Genomic DNA, 20,883 nt, shown 5'->3' with positions numbered 1-20,883 from the left:
AACCGACGTTCGTACAACTTAGAGTTTACTGTACAAGTATATTTACAACGTAATACACCGCACTTGGCCAAGAGGCAACAGCCCGCGCTAGCTTCGAATCGTCGTCTTCTTACTGCTCGGCTCTTCGTCATTGGAAATACTATTCCGTAGCAATATAGAAACAGGATCGGCTCATTCATTCAGTAAATAAAAGGATATTAACATAGTAAGCGATTGTTTATTGTCTTCTTGATGCCCTCAATAATTCGACATTCAGTTATTTTGGTCCCATGAAATCCGAATTAACGACGTTTTTTCTTTACTTCATTTTGAAAATCTCATTTATTCCCACGTCTAGATCACCTGGAAGTTATCTAAAACGTAAGTGAACATTGCTACTACTCGCCTCTTCTTTGTCGTCTCATGGTGGTCTTAGTTATTGCAGCGAACGCAATATTTTTCTCGCAGACGACAGGCACTTGCGAACTCTCTCGCTCTTTCTAAAGGCTGCGTCTGCTGTCACGATTGCTGAACGTTTTCAAGTAGTTTTAAGCACACCTGCTGCAGTACTAGCTAGGACGCTAGCGACCTCCTACGAGTATGCATAATTACATTTTATATTAACGTACCACTTCTGAAGCAGCCATCAGGAGCTGTTATGGCGTGGCTTTGCACTTACCCATTTTGCAACAGCAGACTACAGGCACGAAGCAGCAACCTTTCCTACCACAAGTAAGTTTGTTTCAAAGTCCTAAAACACACATTTCAATGAGCACATAAATGAGCAATGCGTAATGAAGTCCTTAATTAAATTTGATTGTCAAGCCACTGGAAGTACAACTGTGTCTTGTATCAGTAGTGCCTTCCTTTTGCTCTTCTGAAGCTTCATGAAGCACGTAATGCTACAGAGCCAACCTAACACACTTAAACCAAGGTCAAAACAGTCAAAACACATTCTTTCAATGTTTACGATGCCGTCACTTTCTCGTCAGGGCTTCGACACCACTCACGGCACAAACATCGGCCCAGCCGCTGGCCCAGCACACTATTGCCACTTCGAGCAACAGAACAAAGCTTTGTGTCACACCGTCTCACTGGGGGTTATAGCAGTTGCATTTGGAGAGAAACCAAAACTGCCAAAAAATGTCCATAGACTAGTTCGCCAGTCAACACAATACCAATCCATAGCCTTAACTTCCCATCATTCCCACGATGGTTGAACGATCGCAGCGCCAGATTTCTCTGCAGTTATAGTAATATGAAACTATGGGGCATAGATCTCCATAAGCACGGTTTTATCGTCGCTTCATTCATGCTGAAGCAATAGGTAGCATGAAGGTAAAGTCGCTCGCTGCTGCTGGCTCTATTTGAAAAGCGATCCGCCTTACATGAGGGACAGATGGACAGTTGTCTCACTGGGTAAGCATGGAAATGCTGACGCATTTAGAAGCCCAATCCTTTACTTGCCTCCTTATTTTCGGCGGCTTTGGCGTGTGAGGCATGATGTCCTGTTGGTACTCAGCCATTGCTTCAGCCATTGTCTGTGTGTCGTAGCCATTGAGCTTGTCCGGTTTGAACACCTGAAGAAGAGCACACATGCAGGAGGCTTGGCAACATGTAAACAAGAGAAGACAATCTAACAGGTGCATCTATGTTCTAAGCAGTGCAGAGAAGATGAGAGCTGATCTTTTGCTACGCAGACAAGGTTCACCAAGGGAAACCAGTTCTCTCAACTTGAATGTCTACAATCTCGGGCAAATCACCCAATTTCTATGCTAGTCATCCACTGTTTAAAAAGCTAAACAAGGCAAACATTAATGTTCAAAAACAATTCACACAGTAAACTATCCAGGACCAGTTTCCATTATTCATGGTCACAGTCACTCTTTCACAACATTAGGCACTAGCAGTCGGTTGCTTGCTGTAAGTTACGAGAAGGCTTGATTACTGCTGCTGGAGCCATGAGAAGTATTCTCTCCAGGTGTGCGGCTCATTTCACACACAGTCAACATCCTATTTATCCGACGCCCTAGAAACCGCAAAAGCGCAAAAGCGCAAAAAAAAAAAAAAAATGAATGCATGGCTTTGACTGCCCTCAATGGCTCAAATCTCTACAGCCATGTCCAAAATAACTCTGAAGGACTGTGAGTACACTTATTAGGGGTCTCAGTGCTTGAACGGTGATAGGAGATGGCGAGTGTCGCCGTTGACGTTGACAGCAGATTGACGTGTCAGAGCACTACTTTGAGGCTGCAGTCACAGCAAAAAGTCAGAAAAATATAACAGTGAAGAGTTTCAGCATCCTTATGTACACTGGCTCTATGGGGCACATAGCAGTGCCACAAAGACATTCGAATTGTCAGACAGGTCGAAAAATCAGTCAATCACTAATGACTATATGCAAGTCCCAATCTGAAAGACAGGCACAAACTTCTTGGTTTTGATTATTTTCCGGGGATGAACTGCGCTTGGAATGGAAATTCAATGCAATGCACAGGCACACAATATCGTAGCTAGAGCCTCTAGCCCTTCCCACACAAGTATAATTGCACTTGTTTGCAGAGCTAACATGCAGATCCAGGACCCACATATGTTGAAACAAAGAATACCATGTAGAAAATTTCAAACTGTGGAATGGGCATGAGCACTGGGCAAGCCAAGGCACCCTGAATCCAAATGCTTTAGATGAGTAGAGTGTGGAGGGCGCACAGGTTTACAACAATATTAACCAGCAATTTTTTTCACAGGAACTGCTTGAAGAGGCCTTACAATCCTCCTGTTGTGTACTTTTCCATGTTTGTATGTCAAATCATGTCAGGGCAAAAGCCATTTGCAGGGCATGTTCAGAGTGTACCCATAAGCAGAATAAGTCATCTGCTGCGTCGACATGGGCACTGACTAAATAAGATGCTTTAAGAAAAAAAAAAAGAAAAGAGAGGACAGGAAAGCAAGAAAGCCTTTAGCAATTAGAGGAGCCCTGAACCACTTTTTATTGAAGTGGAGAAAGGCATTTGAAGTGAAAATAGGCTATTTCAGAAATACTTTGCCGCAAAGACTTCTCCAATGCATTCAGCAGAAGCGCATTTATTGGCAATCAAAGATGCCATCCACTGTGCTCCCGTTCCTTCTTCAATGCCTTGCACTGGACAGGCTACAGTGCAGTGGGGCGTGCCCACAATGCTCCACCTTCTAAATGCTACCGTGGCACGCAGTTCAAATTTCATTTTGGATGTTAACGTAGACGTCACGACTTCTGCCTTTGGTGCCTACGATGTGCTAAACATAAGCCAAACACGGTTGCCCTCACCAAGCTGCAGTGCGCTTAGCCAGTGCACTCGTGGCGGCACCCCGCGGCGGCCGCAGTATCGACGCCATGTAGCCGACCGTACCTTGATGTCAGCTATCGGCCAATAGCAACAGTCTAAGGGAATGACAAAATAAAGAGTGATGAAGAAATAAAGCGTCCAGAAGAAAGTGAGGACAGGGCCTTCTGTTGAAAGATAGCATATGAGAAAAGGTGACCCAGCGATCTGCTTGCGAGCTCCACGCATTGCATACGACAGCAAAACTTGGCCAAGATGTTCACAGCAACGTATGCTACCCGCAGAATAGGTACATTATTTCACGAAACCCAAGAGGTGGTTCAGGGGCCCTTTAAGATTTCCTTGTCTGTGTGTTTAAGCCACAGAAGCGCAACAATTTTAACAGTACTATTGCAAATTGTGCTCTACGGGTAAAAACTGATGACGCAACTGTTGCAAAGCTACATACTACGAGTGACAGATGTCAAAAGAAAGGAAAATTGGGCGAGTTGCTCAGTCATGGTTTTCCACAAAAGCTTTCAGTGAATAAAATGCAGCTGAATGCACTGACGAGAGCTACCAGTAACCATGACAACTGTCACCAGCACCAGAACTTCAGGGTGCCAGTAGTGCTACAAAAGCCATTGTGCAACCAAATGAAAATCTAGTCACACATAAAATGGCTTGTACATTTCTTACGTTGTGCAGCCTGTCTACACCTTCTGCTGGCTTGACAAAAGGCTTCCTCACAACAGTAAGACATTGTTAGAGGTTCAAATTGTTTTCTTGCTACCTTTTTTTTATTTAAATAGATAGCTTGTCTTAGATTTCTGTTCATGCTTTGCAGATTATTCACTAATATCCAACTAACACATGAATGGTAACTAGTAGGAGGTCCTCCCAACAGTTTCTGACTTCAAGACCTCTCCTGCATAAGTACATACATGTCTGAATTTTGTTTTGCACTATTCATCTTGTTGTACGACCACCTGCTGGATCCTCAGATTGCAGTACTATATCTTGAATAAATAAAAATAAATGACCGCGTCATCGCTACTAGAACACTAACAATGTGCGATGCTACGTATTGAAGACTGGCACAGACAAAGCAGCTGCAAAAGCAAACAGTGCAACCAGCAATGTAGACGCACATATTTCCGAGCTTGATATTCCCCAATGGAGTTGAACACCACGTCCAAGCATCGTGGCAGGATGCCTCCGTCCTGCGGATGCCCTGTCATGGTGTAGGTCTTGCCGGACGATGTAATTCCATAGGTGAAGAGAAGCCCTGGAAGAATACAAAGCGTGCCAAGCTAGGTTCTTCATATATTATATTCTCCGAGGTTTTACATGCCAAAACTACAATCTGATAATGAGGCACACCCTAGTAGGAGACTTCAGATTAATTTTGACCACCTTGGGTTTCTATAACGTGTAACCAATGCATGGTACACAAGCACTCTTGCATTTCACCCCCACTGAAATGTTTAGGAATTGAACTCACATTGAATTCAATTCAATGAGAATTGAATTCACAACCTCATGCTCAGCAGCAAAATTCTACTGACCCTGAGCTACTGCAATAACTAGGTTTTTATCGCAATATTACAGAACAGCAGTGAGGAGACAAGGAAATCCACACCCTAAGCCAACATTTAGACAAGGGAACTTATGTTCAATTAGGGTGTTGCTCTCCTGATGCGCACATTATCACTTTCAAGTCTCCCTCCTCCTGCAAATCTCTGTTCTAGGACAGCAGGTGCTGACAGACGCAGGCATTTGCCACTTTTTTGTCTTTGCGGTCATGGAAAGTCCAGCAATACACAGCAGTGCACAGCACTGCGGTTCTGCTTTTCTTTTTTTTCCCGCAACTCACTTTGCAGATGTAGCAATAGCACTCGAAGGCCAACTGCGACGAAATTTAACTTTCACTAAATTGGTTATATAAATGAGTAGCACATACCACTGAAGAAATCTTGGCAAAGTTACATGGCTGGTAATTACACACACACACAATTTTCTCATTTGTAGCCTTTAAATAGGCCATAATCAGGCAAGCTTCACGATTAACTGAAGACCCCACTATGCTCTCGCTAAGAGGATGCTTACACAACACCTGCTCAGACTTGCAGGAGCCTTTGCAGCCAGCAACAGCTTGCAACTTCAAGTCCGTGAGCCATAAGTATTGCATGGTGCCGTACTAGGGAAAATTGGTTTCAACACCACAACAATATTAGGGCCTGGCAACTGTATTGCTGTGTGGCAACTGTGTTGAGCACCTAAAGGAGTGGGCTGCAAACCCAGAAATGAACTAGACTGCCACTATTATACGACGCTAAGGCACACAGGGACACTAGTGGACATAAATGGTATTGAAGGGTTTGTGCAAAGCTGGCCATTCATTACCAAAAATACATTAAGTGCTGCACAACATGTGTTGTACCTTTCTCTCGGTTCATCTTTGCAACGATTTGTGTTAGACACCATGAATCCAATCCAACTAGCTCGACCTGAATTGCAGCTGGCCAAGGTTTAGGCTACTGTATAAACTACAAGTGCACAACGTAAAACAGTGCATGCAAAAAGAAGTTTACCAGGCTTCCCGTGTAGAAGATCGCTGACCAAGGGCAGGCCAACGTGCTCGAATAACTCTTGCTGCGACGCATCGGTGTCGAACACACACTTGAATGTGTACCGGTACTGAAAGTAAGAGAAACATTTATGTAAATATCTCATGTTAAACAACTAGTTTCATTTCAGAGATTCCTGCACTGGAGCATTATTTTCTACCACAAGTGCTGCAACACCTTCAGCGAACTGCTTACTTGAACTAGCAATCTTCTCGATTGTGACACCTGGAAAATTGACGCGACATGTAAGGCAAGGATGCCTGCTTAACACAGATGTACAGAATGAACACAAACTTGAATGAAAAGCAACCAGAAAAGCAAAAGGCAACCCCAGGAACAAAAATGAAATATTACAAACCACGCCTGCAATGGTGCTTGTTCACGAGCAGAAAACAGCACTACACGACAGGACAAAGATAGACCACAGTGCTGATTAACAAAGTGTTTCTATTCTTTTGGTCAGGATATATATATACTCTACCTCAATTGCAAAAAACAGAACAAAAACAAAAAAGCAACAGAAATTCAGCATGCGCAAGGACAATAAATTGTAATGGTTTGACGTAATAGTTCTGAGGAAACCTGCAAGGTGGAGAGAAGCAATTATTGAGGGAAATGAGACATCCACCCAATCGTAGCAACAGCTACCAAGGAAACCCAAACAGGTTGCTCGAAAGAAAAGCCTCGCAGTTAAAGAAAATGTCCGGGTGTGTCATATTCCAGAAGAAACTGTATGCCTCATTTTCCCTTAATAATTACTTCTCTCTACCATGCGGGTTCCCTCAGAACTATTACATCAAACCCTTGCCTTTGCTTCGAGTTGTTGACAAATTTGACTTCACCCTACCATCTGCTAGCCGTCTGGTTAGCTCAGATGGTAGAGCGGCTGCCCCAGAAAGGCGGTGTTCCCGGGTTTGAGTTCCAGACCAGGACGAATTTTTCTTCAACTGCGAGGCTTTTCTTTCAAGGAACCCGTCTGGGTTTCCTATGTAGCAGTTGCTGCGATTGGGTGGATGTCTCATTTTCCCTTAACAATAAATTGTAATCAATGAGACAGGAAAGCTATATCCTTTGGAAGGAGTGAAATCGAGGGGAGGCTTATACACGCGTTGCCGCTATTATGGATGCGAAAGGCTACAGAAATGAGACGCGCATTCATCGTGGTCCTTTGACAAGAACGTGAAATCTTGAAAAGACAGCTTGCAACCACACTCATTGCAATGCAGTGACAAGTGACCATCTCTAGCTAATGTTTAAACCTTATTTGAGCATTCGCACATGTGGTCATTGATGCACCGCCCCGTTTTACCAACAGACAGGTCAAACGTGTTACTTCAAAGTTGCAAAAAAATTAAAAGTCAGTCATCATATACGTTCGCACTCCATGCCGCTCATCAACATCTTATTTCATGTGGTGAAAAGCTTTTTGGCCACTTGAAAGTATGACCATAGAAGCAAAAAAAAAAAAAAAATGCACATGTGAAAAGCCAGGTTCATAGATATGCACCAATATTGGCATCGTAATGCTGAACACCACATTTCGCGACATCACACAGGGTTAAACCAGCAGCACACAAGTCTTTCCAATATCCATGTTATTTACAATTTTCAAATGGCAGCAGCAACAGGACAAGTTCAAGTGAATGCATGCTTAAACTCAGCATAGAAAACAATTGCAATACAAGACAAAGAACACAGAGGAGAGAAGTTTCTGATGACTAGAAGATTTACTGGCATGTGCAGGCAGGTGGTGCTTTAAGTGCATTTCTTATTACTGTGTGCTTCTTATATTGTGCTATTGTTTTAAGTGCCGATTTCAAATATTCCAATGGGTTCTTATTAAGTGCATGGAGCAAGCTTCTTATTGCGGCTATGTCATAATGATTATCCGTACATTTAAGAGGAAGATTTAGCTAGGGAGCTCTTATCTAAATACATGGGAACGGAGAAATTGTTCCTCAGAAACCACTGTACCGATGTTGGGGACGTGCACTTAAAAGGAAGAGGTAAAAAACTTGAAGGTTCTCACTACTCTTATTAAGCTCTTAAAAATTGCAAGAAATTCAAGTACCAAGCTTGCAACTCTCTTAAATCAGCGTTAAGTGATATCACAAACACGAACACTATAATTAGTAATACATCTAAAGTGGACGAAATTGATGGACTATACACTGCTCTTAAATGTATTGCCAACTTGCGAGCATGACTTGCAAAACCCTCGTAGATATAAAATCTTTTAAAAATTTTTGGAGCAGTTTTACGTGCTAAAACAACAATGCAACTATGAGGCACATTGTAGTGAGGGACTGGATTAATTTTGGCCACCTGGGGTTCTTTAATGTGCACCCAATGCTTAGTACACAAGTATTTTTGCATTCCGCCCTCGTAGAAATGTGGCTGCTGCAGCCAGGATTTGATACCACGCCCTCGGGCTTAGCAGCGCATCATTGAAGCCACTATGCCACACAGCGTGCCGATAATGTTTTGACATAGGCAGCTAACTTGTGACAAATGTGTCCACTTTGGATGCTCTAACAGATACGGCTTACAGAACTGCAATGTCTACATTTGGTGCAATTGCAGATTTGTAAACTATTTTAACTTTACAATTTTTGTAAAAAGCTTGCGATCCTATATCAAAGTTCTGCTTCCTTGAGTTCTTAAACTTTGCATTTCAAATGCAACAAATTTCAAACCAGTACAGCATTTGTCTAAAAGCCTCCCCACTTTTTGCGTGTACTCGAACAGAGGAATTGGGGTCCACCCCACGCTAAAGCTTCCTTCTAAGCATATGTCCACAAGTTGTCATCCAACACTTATAAATGCTGCATTTGCCTCACCATGACACAACTTCAGCAGCACGACTCGCATGATTCTTTTGCACCCTTAGCGATAAAAACTGCCACGAGGACATAACAATTGTAAATTTTTGTAACAATTGCAAATTTTTGAAGTTTGGCACACAGTACTAACAAAAGGAAAACCATGCCAGTGATCAGTCCACTTACAATAAATGTCAAAACACCTCAAGTTGTTTCTTATATCTTTCTCGATAATTTTCCCCCAACCATACTTAGCTCAGCAGCAAGCCTTCAACCATGACTAGCCTCTTTATTCTTTTTTTTTTCCAGTGCTGACCTCCACTACATAACTAGTCTCTCTCATAATGCGGCCCAACCATACGTCATCCCTCTTGAACGTCGGCTGCGAACTGCGGCTCTTATTTCTCACCTGCTTCTGTATATTTCTTGACTGCCCATTGGTTTCCTGGGGTTCAAGCTGGACAATTTTGTTGTCAATGACGCGCACGACAGGGACGTCGGTGGGATTGTGCAACGGTCGGATGCGGCAGTACACTTCAACCGGGTCTTGAGCTTCAGTGGATGCCGGCCTGGAGGGACCCTTCTTTTTCGGCGTTTTCCCCCTGCTATGTCCGAAGAGAAAGAAAAAAAGAAGACAAAGTGGAAATTTTCCGTCACCGAGAACTGAATAATTCGGCAAGAGCACTTTAAATTAACCGCCAGAGCGCACCTTGCGTTGTGACAGTTCGAACCAGCGAAGCAATGTAAACACTCTTTTACGTTTGCTACCGGTTTGAGCACGATGGTGAAGCCGGCTAGGCGGAAAGGAGCCCGCCCAACACCACCACAGCAAAAGGACAATCATCTTATCAACGTGCGCGGTTATGAAAGCAAAAGCACAACATGAGCACAGGAAACAACAAGTCGTTTCTAAGGCCGGACACATTTGAAATGCGTCACGGCTAAACAGTCAAAACAGCGTCGAGAAACGTTCGCTCGGGTAACGACTGAAAACGCAGCTTACGCAGGCTTCATTTCTGCAGTCCACAACTACCGCAGCTACACCCACACAGGCACGCCGTGACTGTCCGGGAGAACAGTACAACTGCAGAACGCACAAACGGCGATTTGCAAGCGCGGAACTGCGCGGGAACCCGCGTGCTTCTACAGCCGTTCTTTCAGTTGGCTAGCTTTCTGGTGCGCGCGAGCTTGCTGAGTATTTGATCTCAGCCGCTCAACGGCTCGGCCAATCAGCGCCTCAGAAGCGACGCATGCCCAGACGTAGCTCACAGCGTTGCTCGGTGGCATTATGAAATTAGACCGTCACTTAACAAACTTGCCTTTTAACATGTTGAAGAAAGTTTTTATACAATATTATCATAATTTGAAGCTAAGATAATTTAATTCTGGTATTTCACAACACAATTGTGAAGAGGGTTCGGCGCTTCCGTCAAATTGTTTTCAAAACGTTCGAAGCCTTCAAAACAATATAACTACTGTGTTTGATTTCCAAAGATCAGCCACTCAAAGCAATAATTGCTGTTTGTTTTGTTTTCAAATATTTAAGGTAACCTAAACGAGTCGTTCTCTATGCTCAAAAACAAAACTTTTATTTTCATGTTACAACGTTATATAAATCGAAGATGACGCATAACTAATTGCGAACCAATTTTGGCTTTAAAGATATGTGAATTTGCAAACTACGTACTCCTCAAAACCTGTCAAAACATTCGACAGCTGAATCATGGCTGAATCACCATAGTTGAACTAAAGAACTATTTTCTATGTTCGTGTTTGGCCAACCAGCTGATTGCCTTGCGTTCGCCTTCGTGTTGTGGTGTAGTCTTATTAGCATTTCTATTGTGACAGATGATTTGACAGCCGCCGTATCCAAGCTGCGTGGTTTTAGTGGCATCCGAAGCCGTAAAAGTATGGTTTGCGGGGCCAAGACGCAGTATCGGTACAGTTCTAGTTCACTGTAGTATCGGAGAGGCGTACGACGCGGACTGAATCATGCTATCGTATGCACTCCGTAACACTCCTACTTGTACGGAGTATTTGTGCGCGAGCGTGGGAAGAAGTTAAAACGCAGCTTCTCATATAGCACGGTATATCGGCTAAACCAAGTGACAATGACGCCAGACTCGAACAGATGCGAAAGGATACGTAGCCTTGCGGCGTTTCTGCGAGAGCACGGTGAGTCTGACACTATTGCCCGTGCGTAACTCGTATTCATTCTTCCATTGAGTCAACCTGCTATTTTTTGTTGTTGTTTTCGTTAGGAGACGTGGTGCTGAACGGAACCAGAAGGCTCACGTTAACCACATCGTGCCTGAACGAGCTGAACTATATATTCCGTCAGTTCTTGGGAGCCCAAGAGAACGATTCTTTCGACGTGCCCTTCGGATGCGGTGCTAACTCGGACTTCGTCTATGACGTCTTTTTTCTGCATGACTTCATGCAGAAGACTTGCTCTCTGAAGGTACACGATCAGCCTCTGATGCTGACACGATGTATCAATTCATTCTCTCGCCTCCTTTTAATCTTTGTTGTTGTAGCTCGTAGATGCGCGTACAAGCGTTTAGCTGCCTTGATGATGCCATCGGTTATTTTTTTCAGTTTCTTCCTTTGCATTCACCTGACACAGAATGCGGAAGGAAACTTGGATACGACGAACGAGATTGTGACAGCTATCGATAGCATTACAGCTTCGAGCAAAGCCCAGTTATTCGGAAGGTGCAGAATCCGCAGCAAGGATAAGATAGCCGTACCACGCTGTAAAAAGATATTTGATGTGATTACAAAGTGGACTGCAGTGGAGTAACCACAGCCAAGAAATGTAAGAAACACCTATGTTTTGTTTTGGAAAGTAAACAACATGTGGTAAGGGCAAGGCTGTCTAGATACTTTTGATCAATACTTCATGCATTATACTAATGGAAACGTACTGAGATGAGGATGACACACCGTGCACACGGCCCTGACAAAGTCCCCTTGTCGAAACGCTAGCTTCAGTGACATTCCTTGTAGGACACAGTAGGAACACAGTTGTGTGTGTTTGTTTATTATACCTCAAGGGTCTCGACAAGAGGCATACATGAGGGGCAGGCATGTGTATAGTCGTCGTGAGTTATGTGATAAAGATAAAATGTTGTTCAGTGGTGACCTCGAATTGGAATTCATCTGTTATCAAAGCTGTATGGCAGGAAAGTCGGTGGTTCCAATCTTTGGTAGTACATGAGAAAATTTTTGATGTGTCATTGTGCTGGATTGTAGAAGATAAACAGTGTTCTGGTAGCGGCCACATGATGTGTGATGCATAGGTTAAATATAATTGTTTGGTGCTAAAGAATATACTAATAACTTGTGAAAAAGGCAGAGGCGTGCTTTCATACGACAAGAAGCGAGCGCAGGAAGATATAAGGCTGTGATTTGAGGGTTATAACACTAATATGGTCAGAGTAGTTAGAATAAATCTGGAGACAGGCTTTGAAATTAATCTAGCACGTTAATAAAATTCGCTTGGTAAGGATCAGAAATGGAACTAGCATGCTTTAAGTTGGGCAATTGTCACATAGGCGAGTAGTTTGACAGACAATGTTGCAAAGTACAGATTACGGCATAAGTAGCCTAATATGTGATTTAAAAAAATGATGATTTGGATTATATGCTTGCATCTAGCGAGATTGCAAAAGAGCTGAACACCAAGGTATTTGCACAAGTCAGTGAGAGCTATAGGGCTACTATAAACGTGATAACTAGATGTGTGGCTATGGCAGCCATGAAAGGAAATGATAGAAGTTCTGTTAGTATTAAAGGACATGAGCTATTTATCACACCATTCCTGTGTTAGAGAGAAATTGTTCCGTAGGGTAGAGATGTCGGAAGCATTAAATACAGGGTGGTAAACAATGCAATCATTGGCAAGAGCTGCATGCTTTCATATGTATTCGGTTCTACCAGCACAATGTAACAGATGCTTTAATTAAAGAAAAGCTCCTTGTACACTGCCATGTCTAAGACTTGACTGTGGCAAGCACCTTCTGGTCATATAGTAGTAAGCTGAAGGTATTAGGTCCAAAAGGCATTTCAAAGCTGCCACAATGAAAACAAGCTGTCTTGGGTGTCGTAACAAGGTTTGTAATTACTCACATGTGCTCCCTGTACATTATTAAGGAGCAGAGTTAAATGTCACTATGTCCTTTCTTCACATCACTACTTTCTTTCCTGTTATTTGCATGTGCAGCCCGTTCGGGTAGCTCTCATAACTTTAGAAGAATCTAAGCTACGTATTTGTATGTCATGCTTTCACACGAAGAGAAGCATGTGCCATCTTCAATCAGTGCATCTTCATGTTTAAAATGTATTCTAACCGCCGTGGTGGTACATCGGCTATGGAATTTTACAGCTGAGCATGTAGTAGTCTCGGGCTCGATTCCCAGTATTGGCAGCTGCATTTCATTGAGGACAGAATACAAAAACATGACATGACAAGAACTTTATTTGAGTCCTGAGGGACTGAGATCTTGGGGAGCCAAAGCCGAAGGCTCCTGAAGGTCGAGTCGGTGGCTCCGCCCACGATAGGACCGGGAGATGAAGTCCCGCCGCAATGTTGTGGGCCCTCTGGACAGCCTGGAGTTGAATGTGGAGATTGCTGCTCTTGAGGGATCCCTGCCATTGTTCTTTCGTGATAGGTGGAGAGGCGTTAAGGGTTGGGCACAGCCAGAGCATGTGTTCAAAAGAGCATAAGTCATGACCACATTTGGAGCACGACTGTGAGTGGTCAGGATCTATCCTGTGTAGGGACCGAGGAGTGGGACACGAACGGGTTTGCAGAAGTCTGAGTGCGCTAGCCTGAGGTTTGTTCAATTTGGGGTGGGGGGGTGGAAATGTCCTCCTGCCCAGTCGATAATGGGAAACAATTTCGTGGAAAGTACATAATGGATCTTTGCAGATGTTGACCTCGTTCCAAGCCTGACTACCCACGACAGTGTGGTACGTGAAATTGCGCGCTCTCCAGTGGGCCTGCTCGTTAGGATTACATCCAAGTGGGTTAATTGGGCCATCTAGATGGGCTGGGAACCACGAGATGTGGTAGCCTCCTTCGCTGCTCTCCCTAGTTCTTTGAAGTGCTTTGTTTACAATACTGTTCGCCTGTTCAGACAGGAGGGCGGACGAGAAGGATCTGACCACCATGCGCGAGCCCCTGTACTTCTATTTAGGTGCATGTTAAAGAATTACAGGTGTTCAGAATTAATCTGGAGCCTTTCACCATGGCGTCCCTCGGAACCCACATTCCAGTTTCGGGGCGTTAAGCCCCAAAATGAATCAATCGTGTGATTTTTTTTCTTCTTTTGATTCCAGATTGTTCAGAGTTCTCAAACGATACAGGGCAGCCTGGACTTGTCCAAGTTTCACAGTCTGAAAATTCTTGAATTGAAGAGAGTTCCACCCCATCTTCTTGTTGGCTTCGACTATTTAGTGCTTCAAGTGGAAACATTGATCTGTCAGAGGAACATCTCGTCATTGAAGGTGACTGCTATTTCTCCCTGCCCTCATTTGTGCTTGGAATACCTTGCAGTGGTTGAAAGTTTAGCTTGCTGCTGAAATTACCCGAGGGGGCACTGGCACTGCGATCATTCAGCTACCATGGGAGTGGTCGTCTGTACATGGATTTGACTAATCTTCGTGCATGTGGCTTCGAACATCCTTCTGATGTTCTTTATTATGATTTATCTTTATAAATTTCCAAGCACACATCGTTTTCTAAACATAGCATGGCAATCACTCTCTGCATACGTGTGTGATCCTTGCGAAATGTTGCACTTACAACACAATATTTCTTTAAATGTAATCAACTTGCAAGGTCACGAAGCTGTTTTAAAGCCAGAAAGATGAAGTTTAGGCAAAATCGTAAAACTGCTTATCGCTCCAAAGCTGGCTGAATCTTCATACTTGTAGCTCCTGTAGACCCCAGCACCAGAATTCCCTCTGGTTACGTTTGTTGGAATCCCTGCGGTTGAAAGCACCGTCATGTTCATCATGCTACCTACTGCATGCCCAGTGGCTACGCTAATCTGGTGCAGAGCATGAAGTTTCGTTTCCCGACTACAGTACCCACTTTTTAATGGTAGTGGACACCTGTCGCAGTGGCCCAGTGGTTGCGGCCCTGTGCTGCTGAGCTCAGGGGGGGCAAGTTGAGTTCCGGCCCCGGCGGCTGCATTTCAATTTGGGCAGCATGCAGAAAGACTCGTGTGTCATGCATGGGTGCACGTTATAAAACTCCAGGTGGTGAAAATTTATCCAGAACGCCTCATTAGGGTGTGCCTCATACTCGGATCATGGTTTTGGCACGTAAAATCCCAGCATTTAATTGAAAGTTGTGTAATGGTTGTGGGGCACGAAAAATGTGTGCTTAAGTCAACGTGCACAGTATGGAAATTCCACGTGATCAAATGAGGAATTTCATAGCCGACTGTGCAGACTTGGAATTGTTTAAATGTGAATTTATTCTTCCTATTATTATTATTATTATTATTATTATTATTATTATTATTATTATTATTATCACTTGGCACAAATTAAACTGAATAAGCCCATTTTCCTTTATTCTTTTCACTCTGTGTCTGCAGTGTACCATACAGCAAGCTATTACAAAGTGAACACATTGCTGCAAGAGTGAAGATAAATAATTATTACTGCAATCAGACTCACTAATTTGAGAACAGATTCAGTCCCTTCTTTAATTTAGCCATGCTCAGAAGTTCAGCAGAGGACCTAAGCTCTCTTCATGGATGAAAATGTTTATATTAAATAAAGTACTATAGGATAATGACATGTTTTTACAAGAGCTGCTAGCCAGCTCGTCATACTAACGGTGCTCACCACACTCAAAAGAGTGTGAAAACAATGCAGGCCTCCGGCAAACACAGTGTGTTTCAGGAAGTGCCATTTCACGCCACTTTGTCATAACTGTTGAGTGCGCAAGGTTTTGCTGGTTCTTGGCAACATCAGCTTGAAAGAGCACACAAGAACTCTGAGCCATCATCGAAGTTTGCGAGGCACTTGCAACTAGGGTAGTGTCAACTCCACCCATGAAAAGCCACAGCTAGTGATGAATGACAGTATAAATGATGAAAAACTTGTTCAGCAGTCGTATTTAGTCACGCCTGAAGTCTCAGTCAGACTTTGCCTCGCGGTCTACTTCTTCCTGCAACAAGGTGGCACCAAGCAGGCTTTGCAATGCATGTAGGTGTTCTGAGACTGCTTCTACAAGTCTCACTTTCAAGCCACCGGTGCAGACCGTTAACGAGGCATTTGCAGCAGATGAATGTTCAGTTTCAAGTTTGTTCTGAGCTCCTTCCTTAGTTAGTTAGTATTTAGTCTTCTTGGTTGTACTTTTCGTGCTGTGGCGATGCCATTGCCTGGTGTAGACACAGCACCATCCGCAATGTGCTGCATTTCCATAAATGCAGAGAATCCAGTCCTTTGTAACAAAATACATAGCTGAAGAAAGGGTGCAGAGGAGTGTGAGGCAATGGCATATGCATACTTTAGGGCTAGAACAGCATTCTCGATATTGCCCCTATTAATATCCCTGCCTTAGCACTTCTAATTTTCCTTACAGTAGCTGTACAACCTGACATACGGGGTCTGTAAGAAAACTTTAAATAAATAAATAAAGTGTGGTACTACTTCTGGTCTAAGAGATCTTGTAAGGATACCAGCTTGTTGCATTAATTAGTCGATAGCAAGCAAGCCTAAAGTGCTAATAGTATGCATGCAACCTGTTTCTGTTAAAGTATTTTTGTATATATTAAATTCCATTTTAGTTGCATGTTTTCTGACTGCATTTCGTGTTGTAATGATACTTCAAACTTTCACGTGCAGCCAGCCTAAAGCACAGCGGCAGTGTATAAAACATGACTTCAAAAACTTGTGCACTGGGAGCAGCACAAATCCCGTGCGCTAGTTAGCTTGCATTCCACGTTTCGTGCTCAATTCTGCAAACTGGGCTTTGCTTGACCGTGTGCAGGAAATCCTCCGAAGTCGCAACAAAGTGCCTCAGCCATGGGTGAAAATCAAGGTGGCCAACTTCAGCTACAATGGCATCACTGTTCTGGATGACAGTCTGGTAAATAATGTTGCGTTAAGTTGATAACCTCATAATTACATGCTTGTGCAAAATGGAGCGAAAGGGGGTTATGCCTCACCCATGTGCTCTATATGGGGTGCAACTTTGTCTCGTAGCATCAGGTCTCCTGTAGGAGTCGTGGGTGTCTACGAAAGACGGCAAATTTGGGAACAGTGCCTTGTGCATTAATGAAATAAGGGTTCCAGTTCATGGGTTCAGGTATCTTTTTCTGTTGTTATGACAAAGTACAGTCCAAACCTGGATATATCAAACCCACATATAACGAATAATTGCATAGAACAAGCAGCTGTAAAATACCCTTGAGTATTTTATATATCGAATTATCTATGTATAATATCGAACTTTCTTGTGATCCCCTTCGAATTTGACATATCCAGGTTTGACTAATTCTGATTGCATGATTGAATTCAAGGCGTTTGGCCAATATGCAACTGTCGAATATATGGAATGATGATGATGATTATTATTTATTGGCATCTCCTTCAGAACAGGGTGGCAACAAATACACAGTCACCTAGCCCGCTTGAGCTAATGAAGTAATCTATAGATATTTATCTGCCTAGCATTTTGTCTATGGCTTTTGAATCTTTTCTCTCTCCATGAAAAATATACCTTGTACAGCTACCAATGCCTGCAGGATTTGGTACTATCAATTTCTTCCCTGCATCTTTTCCACCAATAGCCTAAACATGTCTTGCTTATCTCGACTGCTGATGGTTAATGCTTCCATACACTTTAATTGTTACTAATATTTTTGGGTGCCCTCTAGTGGGCAACCATGTACACTGTCGTGGCCATGTGTGTGCTCTCACATTTTTCCGTTGACGGAATTATCTTTATCATGTTAGTGCTGTCACAGCAAGGCACGCTTGCTGTATTGCAAACTTCGTGAATGTTGTAACCAATCTGATAACGAGAAAGGCCTGTCTAAATGGAATGTATGTGTGATTTGAATAGTGCCAATAATTCTCGAATCTGATAATTCTTATATGAAGAGCTAGCAGACTTTAGCAGTGGATTCAGTTAAACAACCAACTTCGGTCATCATATAAGTGTTCGCTTTCAGGACGTAAGTCCACCTGATAAAGCTGATTCTTTCATTCACTGTCCCTGTTAGTGTTTTGGCTTCCATGCCGTCACAACTGAGTGACAGTATCGTCACAAATTACTTGAAGATTATGTACATACATTACTGCAGTGTGTCCTGCCCACCCTTTAACTGTTTGAACAGGAATACTGATTGAATGTTCTTTGGACAAGCTGTAGTGTGAGCAGAATGCATGCACTACTAGTCTTTGGTGTTTTCGAACGATTGCCCATAGGTGCTTGCAACAATCCAGCAGGAATTTTAAAGCAAGAGGTAGGAAGGTTTTCTTGTGACATGCAGTTGCATATACCACATTAGCATAAATATTCACCTGAGCCAATGAGGGTTGGACTCTCCCACATGTGCCCATGTGTGGCTTTGCCATGCCTGGGGAAAGCGGGATCCTGGGGGTTGAGCCGATGCCGGGTTTATGAACCTTTAAGGCCCTCTGGCGGACGCAACACACCTCTTCAGCCTCTGCTTCACATAGATGGCACCTCCAGATCAACCCACCTGGAGGATATTGGCAGTCACCTTTTCTTGTCCTCCTCTTCAATCCTCTTACTTTCTCACTTGCCGTTTCTTCCTTCCTGTCTTCTTTTCACTTCTCACTTCTGAAATTCTGGGCGGCAAGGGCTAATCTGGTTTAGTCATCCAACCTCGGGTATTTATATTAGGTTATAGTGGTGATGCATGGCTAGCGTCTGCAGGTATTCTTCCAACCTTCCAAGCTAGTCACAATTAGTTCTCTGTGCATCCCTCCCAACTATCAACTCTTTGAAACAGAACTCCAGAGCTTTGTTGCAAGGCTTCCCAAGCCTTACATTGTAGTAGGCGATTTAAATGCACATAACACCCACTGGGACGATTCTCATTGGGATGTAAAAGGGCGCTAATTAGGAAACTTCCTCTTCTCTACAAGTGCATGCTTGCTAAATAAAGAAAGAGCCCCCATTCTACAACATGGCGAACAAAATGTTCTCGTTTATAGATTTAAGTATAGCGTCAAGCACACTTGTACCATACCTGGAGTGGAACATGATCGAAAATTCATACGGGAGTGACCATTTCCCAATTGCCTTAAAATTAACAAAAGGTGATGAGTACTCTCCACATCTGCCTCAGTGGAAATTTGACTGTGCCAACTGGAAACGATAGAGAGAGCTGATGCATTTGACCTGGGATCACATCCCTACAGTTCCTGTTGGTGATGCAGTGGAATATTTGACAGCATATATAGTTAATGCTGGGTCAATATGGGGGGGGGGTTATCCCCGAAACAAATGGATCGTCCTCCAAACGACATGTTCCCTGGTAGAACGAGGAATGTAAGGAAGCTTGCAGAAATTAAAATAAGGCTTGGAGTCATCTTCGTTACTCTCCAACTACTGAGAACTTGATTAGCTTCAAAAAAATTAAGTCGGAAGGTAGAAGAATGCACCGCTGAGCCAAAAGGGAACGTTGTCAAAAACGCACCTCCAGCCTAAATTTTTATGCAGACGAAAGAAAAGCCTGAAAGAGGGTAAACAAAATTAAAGGCCATTGAACTCATCCTTCACCTTTAGTAGTGCACAAGAAGACACCCTTGAGGACCAAGCTGATCCTTTAGGGGCACATTTTCAGTACATTTCTAGTTCGTCCAATTACTTCGATACAGTCCTGAGATACCAGCGATAAGCAAAGCGACTCCCTCTGAATCGGGAAGAAAATGGAAATTAACCTTACAACTGTCCATTTAACATAGCAGAATTTCAGGCTGCACTAAATTGTTGTAATAAATTGGCCCCTCGAAACTATTAAATAGTTTACAAAATGACCAAACACTTACACCCCGAAGCACACAAAACACTCTTATCAATTTTTAATGCCATATTCTGTGTCAGCTATATTCTATCTGCCTGCAAGTAAGCAATTATAATACCTATTCTAAAAGAGGACAAGGACCCATTTTCAGCCAGCAGCTATAGGCCTGTAGCTCTAACAAGTTGCCTGTGCAAACCTTTTGAAAATGACGAACCGGAGCCTGATCCATTTTCTTGAAAGCAACAAAACAGTAGATCCCTTGCAGTGCAGTTATAGGGAACGTAGATCCACAGCAGATCACCTTTTCCGAATTGAGACAAATATCCATGATGCTTGTGCACAAACAGTTCTTCTTATCAGTATTCTTAGATATAAAGAAAGCATATGACACTACTTCGCATTTCAGAATCTTTCGTGACCTGGCTTTAATGGGTATACGAGGCAGCTTGCTAAACGTGATTCAAAGTTATCTCTCAAACCGCACATTGTTTGTTTGTATTGGTAATGTCCTGTCTCGTCCATTTACTCAGGAGATTTGTGTACCACAAGGTGGAGTGCTGAGCTGTACTCTGTTTATTCTAAAAATGAAGTCATTCCATACTATCATACTACGTACAATGTTTTATTCTGTAATTGTGGATGACATCCAAATAGGTTACAAATAATGTCCTCTTAATATCTGCAAACGACAAGTACAGCTTGGCTTGAATAAATTGTATAAGTTGGCGGATGAGAATGGTTTTAAACTAAACGCTCAAAAAAGTATGTGCATTCTCTTCTCCAACAAAATAGGTGTAATACCAGACCTCGTTATTGATCTTAATAGAGAGCGGCTATCTGTGAGCCATGAACATAAATTTCTAGGCCTCATTTTAGACTCTAAATTAACTTTTATCCCACACTTGAAATATCTGAAAGTAAAGTACCTGAAGACAATGAATCTACTGAAGCTCTTGTCCTGCACTTCTTAGGGAAGTGACAGAAGCTGCCTCTTGAGGTTGTACAAAAATCTTATACAGTCAGGCCTTTACCACGGAGCCATCATCTATAAGTCTGCAATGCCTAGTGCTTTGAAGATGCTGGATTCCGTCTACCACTTGGGTATCTGTCTTGCTACAGGTGTGTT

General features: G+C 43.0%; 2 protein-coding genes across 4 annotated transcripts in view; one reads left to right on the top strand and one right to left on the bottom strand.

Annotated features, from left to right (window-relative positions):
• Positions 1-9,929, bottom strand: part of pav (kinesin family member pavarotti) — a 70,464-nt gene extending 60,535 nt beyond the window's left edge. The window contains exons 1-5 of one of the 3 annotated variants that reach the window (XR_012828577.1): positions 9,737-9,929; positions 9,143-9,338; positions 5,876-5,981; positions 4,433-4,569; positions 1,447-1,559 (exon numbers count right to left, since the gene is read on the bottom strand). Coding sequence is in view for 2 of the 3 variants with exons in the window: in XM_075693600.1 (XP_075549715.1) it covers positions 1,447-1,559; positions 4,433-4,569; positions 5,876-5,981; positions 9,143-9,338; positions 9,737-9,747 (563 nt within the window). In the remaining variant the exon portion in view is untranslated. The remainder of the gene's footprint in view (positions 1-1,446; positions 1,560-4,432; positions 4,570-5,875; positions 5,982-9,142; positions 9,339-9,736) is intronic. The other 2 variants (XM_075693601.1, XM_075693600.1) reach the window with 2 other exon arrangements.
• A 399-nt stretch (positions 9,930-10,328) lies between these two features.
• The window catches only part of LOC142583227 (serine/threonine-protein kinase 11-interacting protein), a 97,612-nt gene continuing 87,057 nt past the window's right edge, over positions 10,329-20,883 (top strand). Inside the window, exons 1-4 of the mRNA XM_075693598.1 lie at positions 10,329-10,908; positions 10,995-11,194; positions 14,077-14,244; positions 16,748-16,846. Of these exons, the coding sequence (XP_075549713.1) occupies positions 10,845-10,908; positions 10,995-11,194; positions 14,077-14,244; positions 16,748-16,846 (531 nt within the window). The 5' untranslated portion in view covers positions 10,329-10,844. The remainder of the gene's footprint in view (positions 10,909-10,994; positions 11,195-14,076; positions 14,245-16,747; positions 16,847-20,883) is intronic.

Source organism: Dermacentor variabilis, chromosome 5 (genome assembly GCF_050947875.1).
Source record: "Dermacentor variabilis isolate Ectoservices chromosome 5, ASM5094787v1, whole genome shotgun sequence".
Taxonomy (NCBI): Eukaryota; Metazoa; Arthropoda; class Arachnida; order Ixodida; family Ixodidae; genus Dermacentor; species Dermacentor variabilis.
This window is presented reverse-complemented; position numbering and strand designations above follow the sequence as displayed.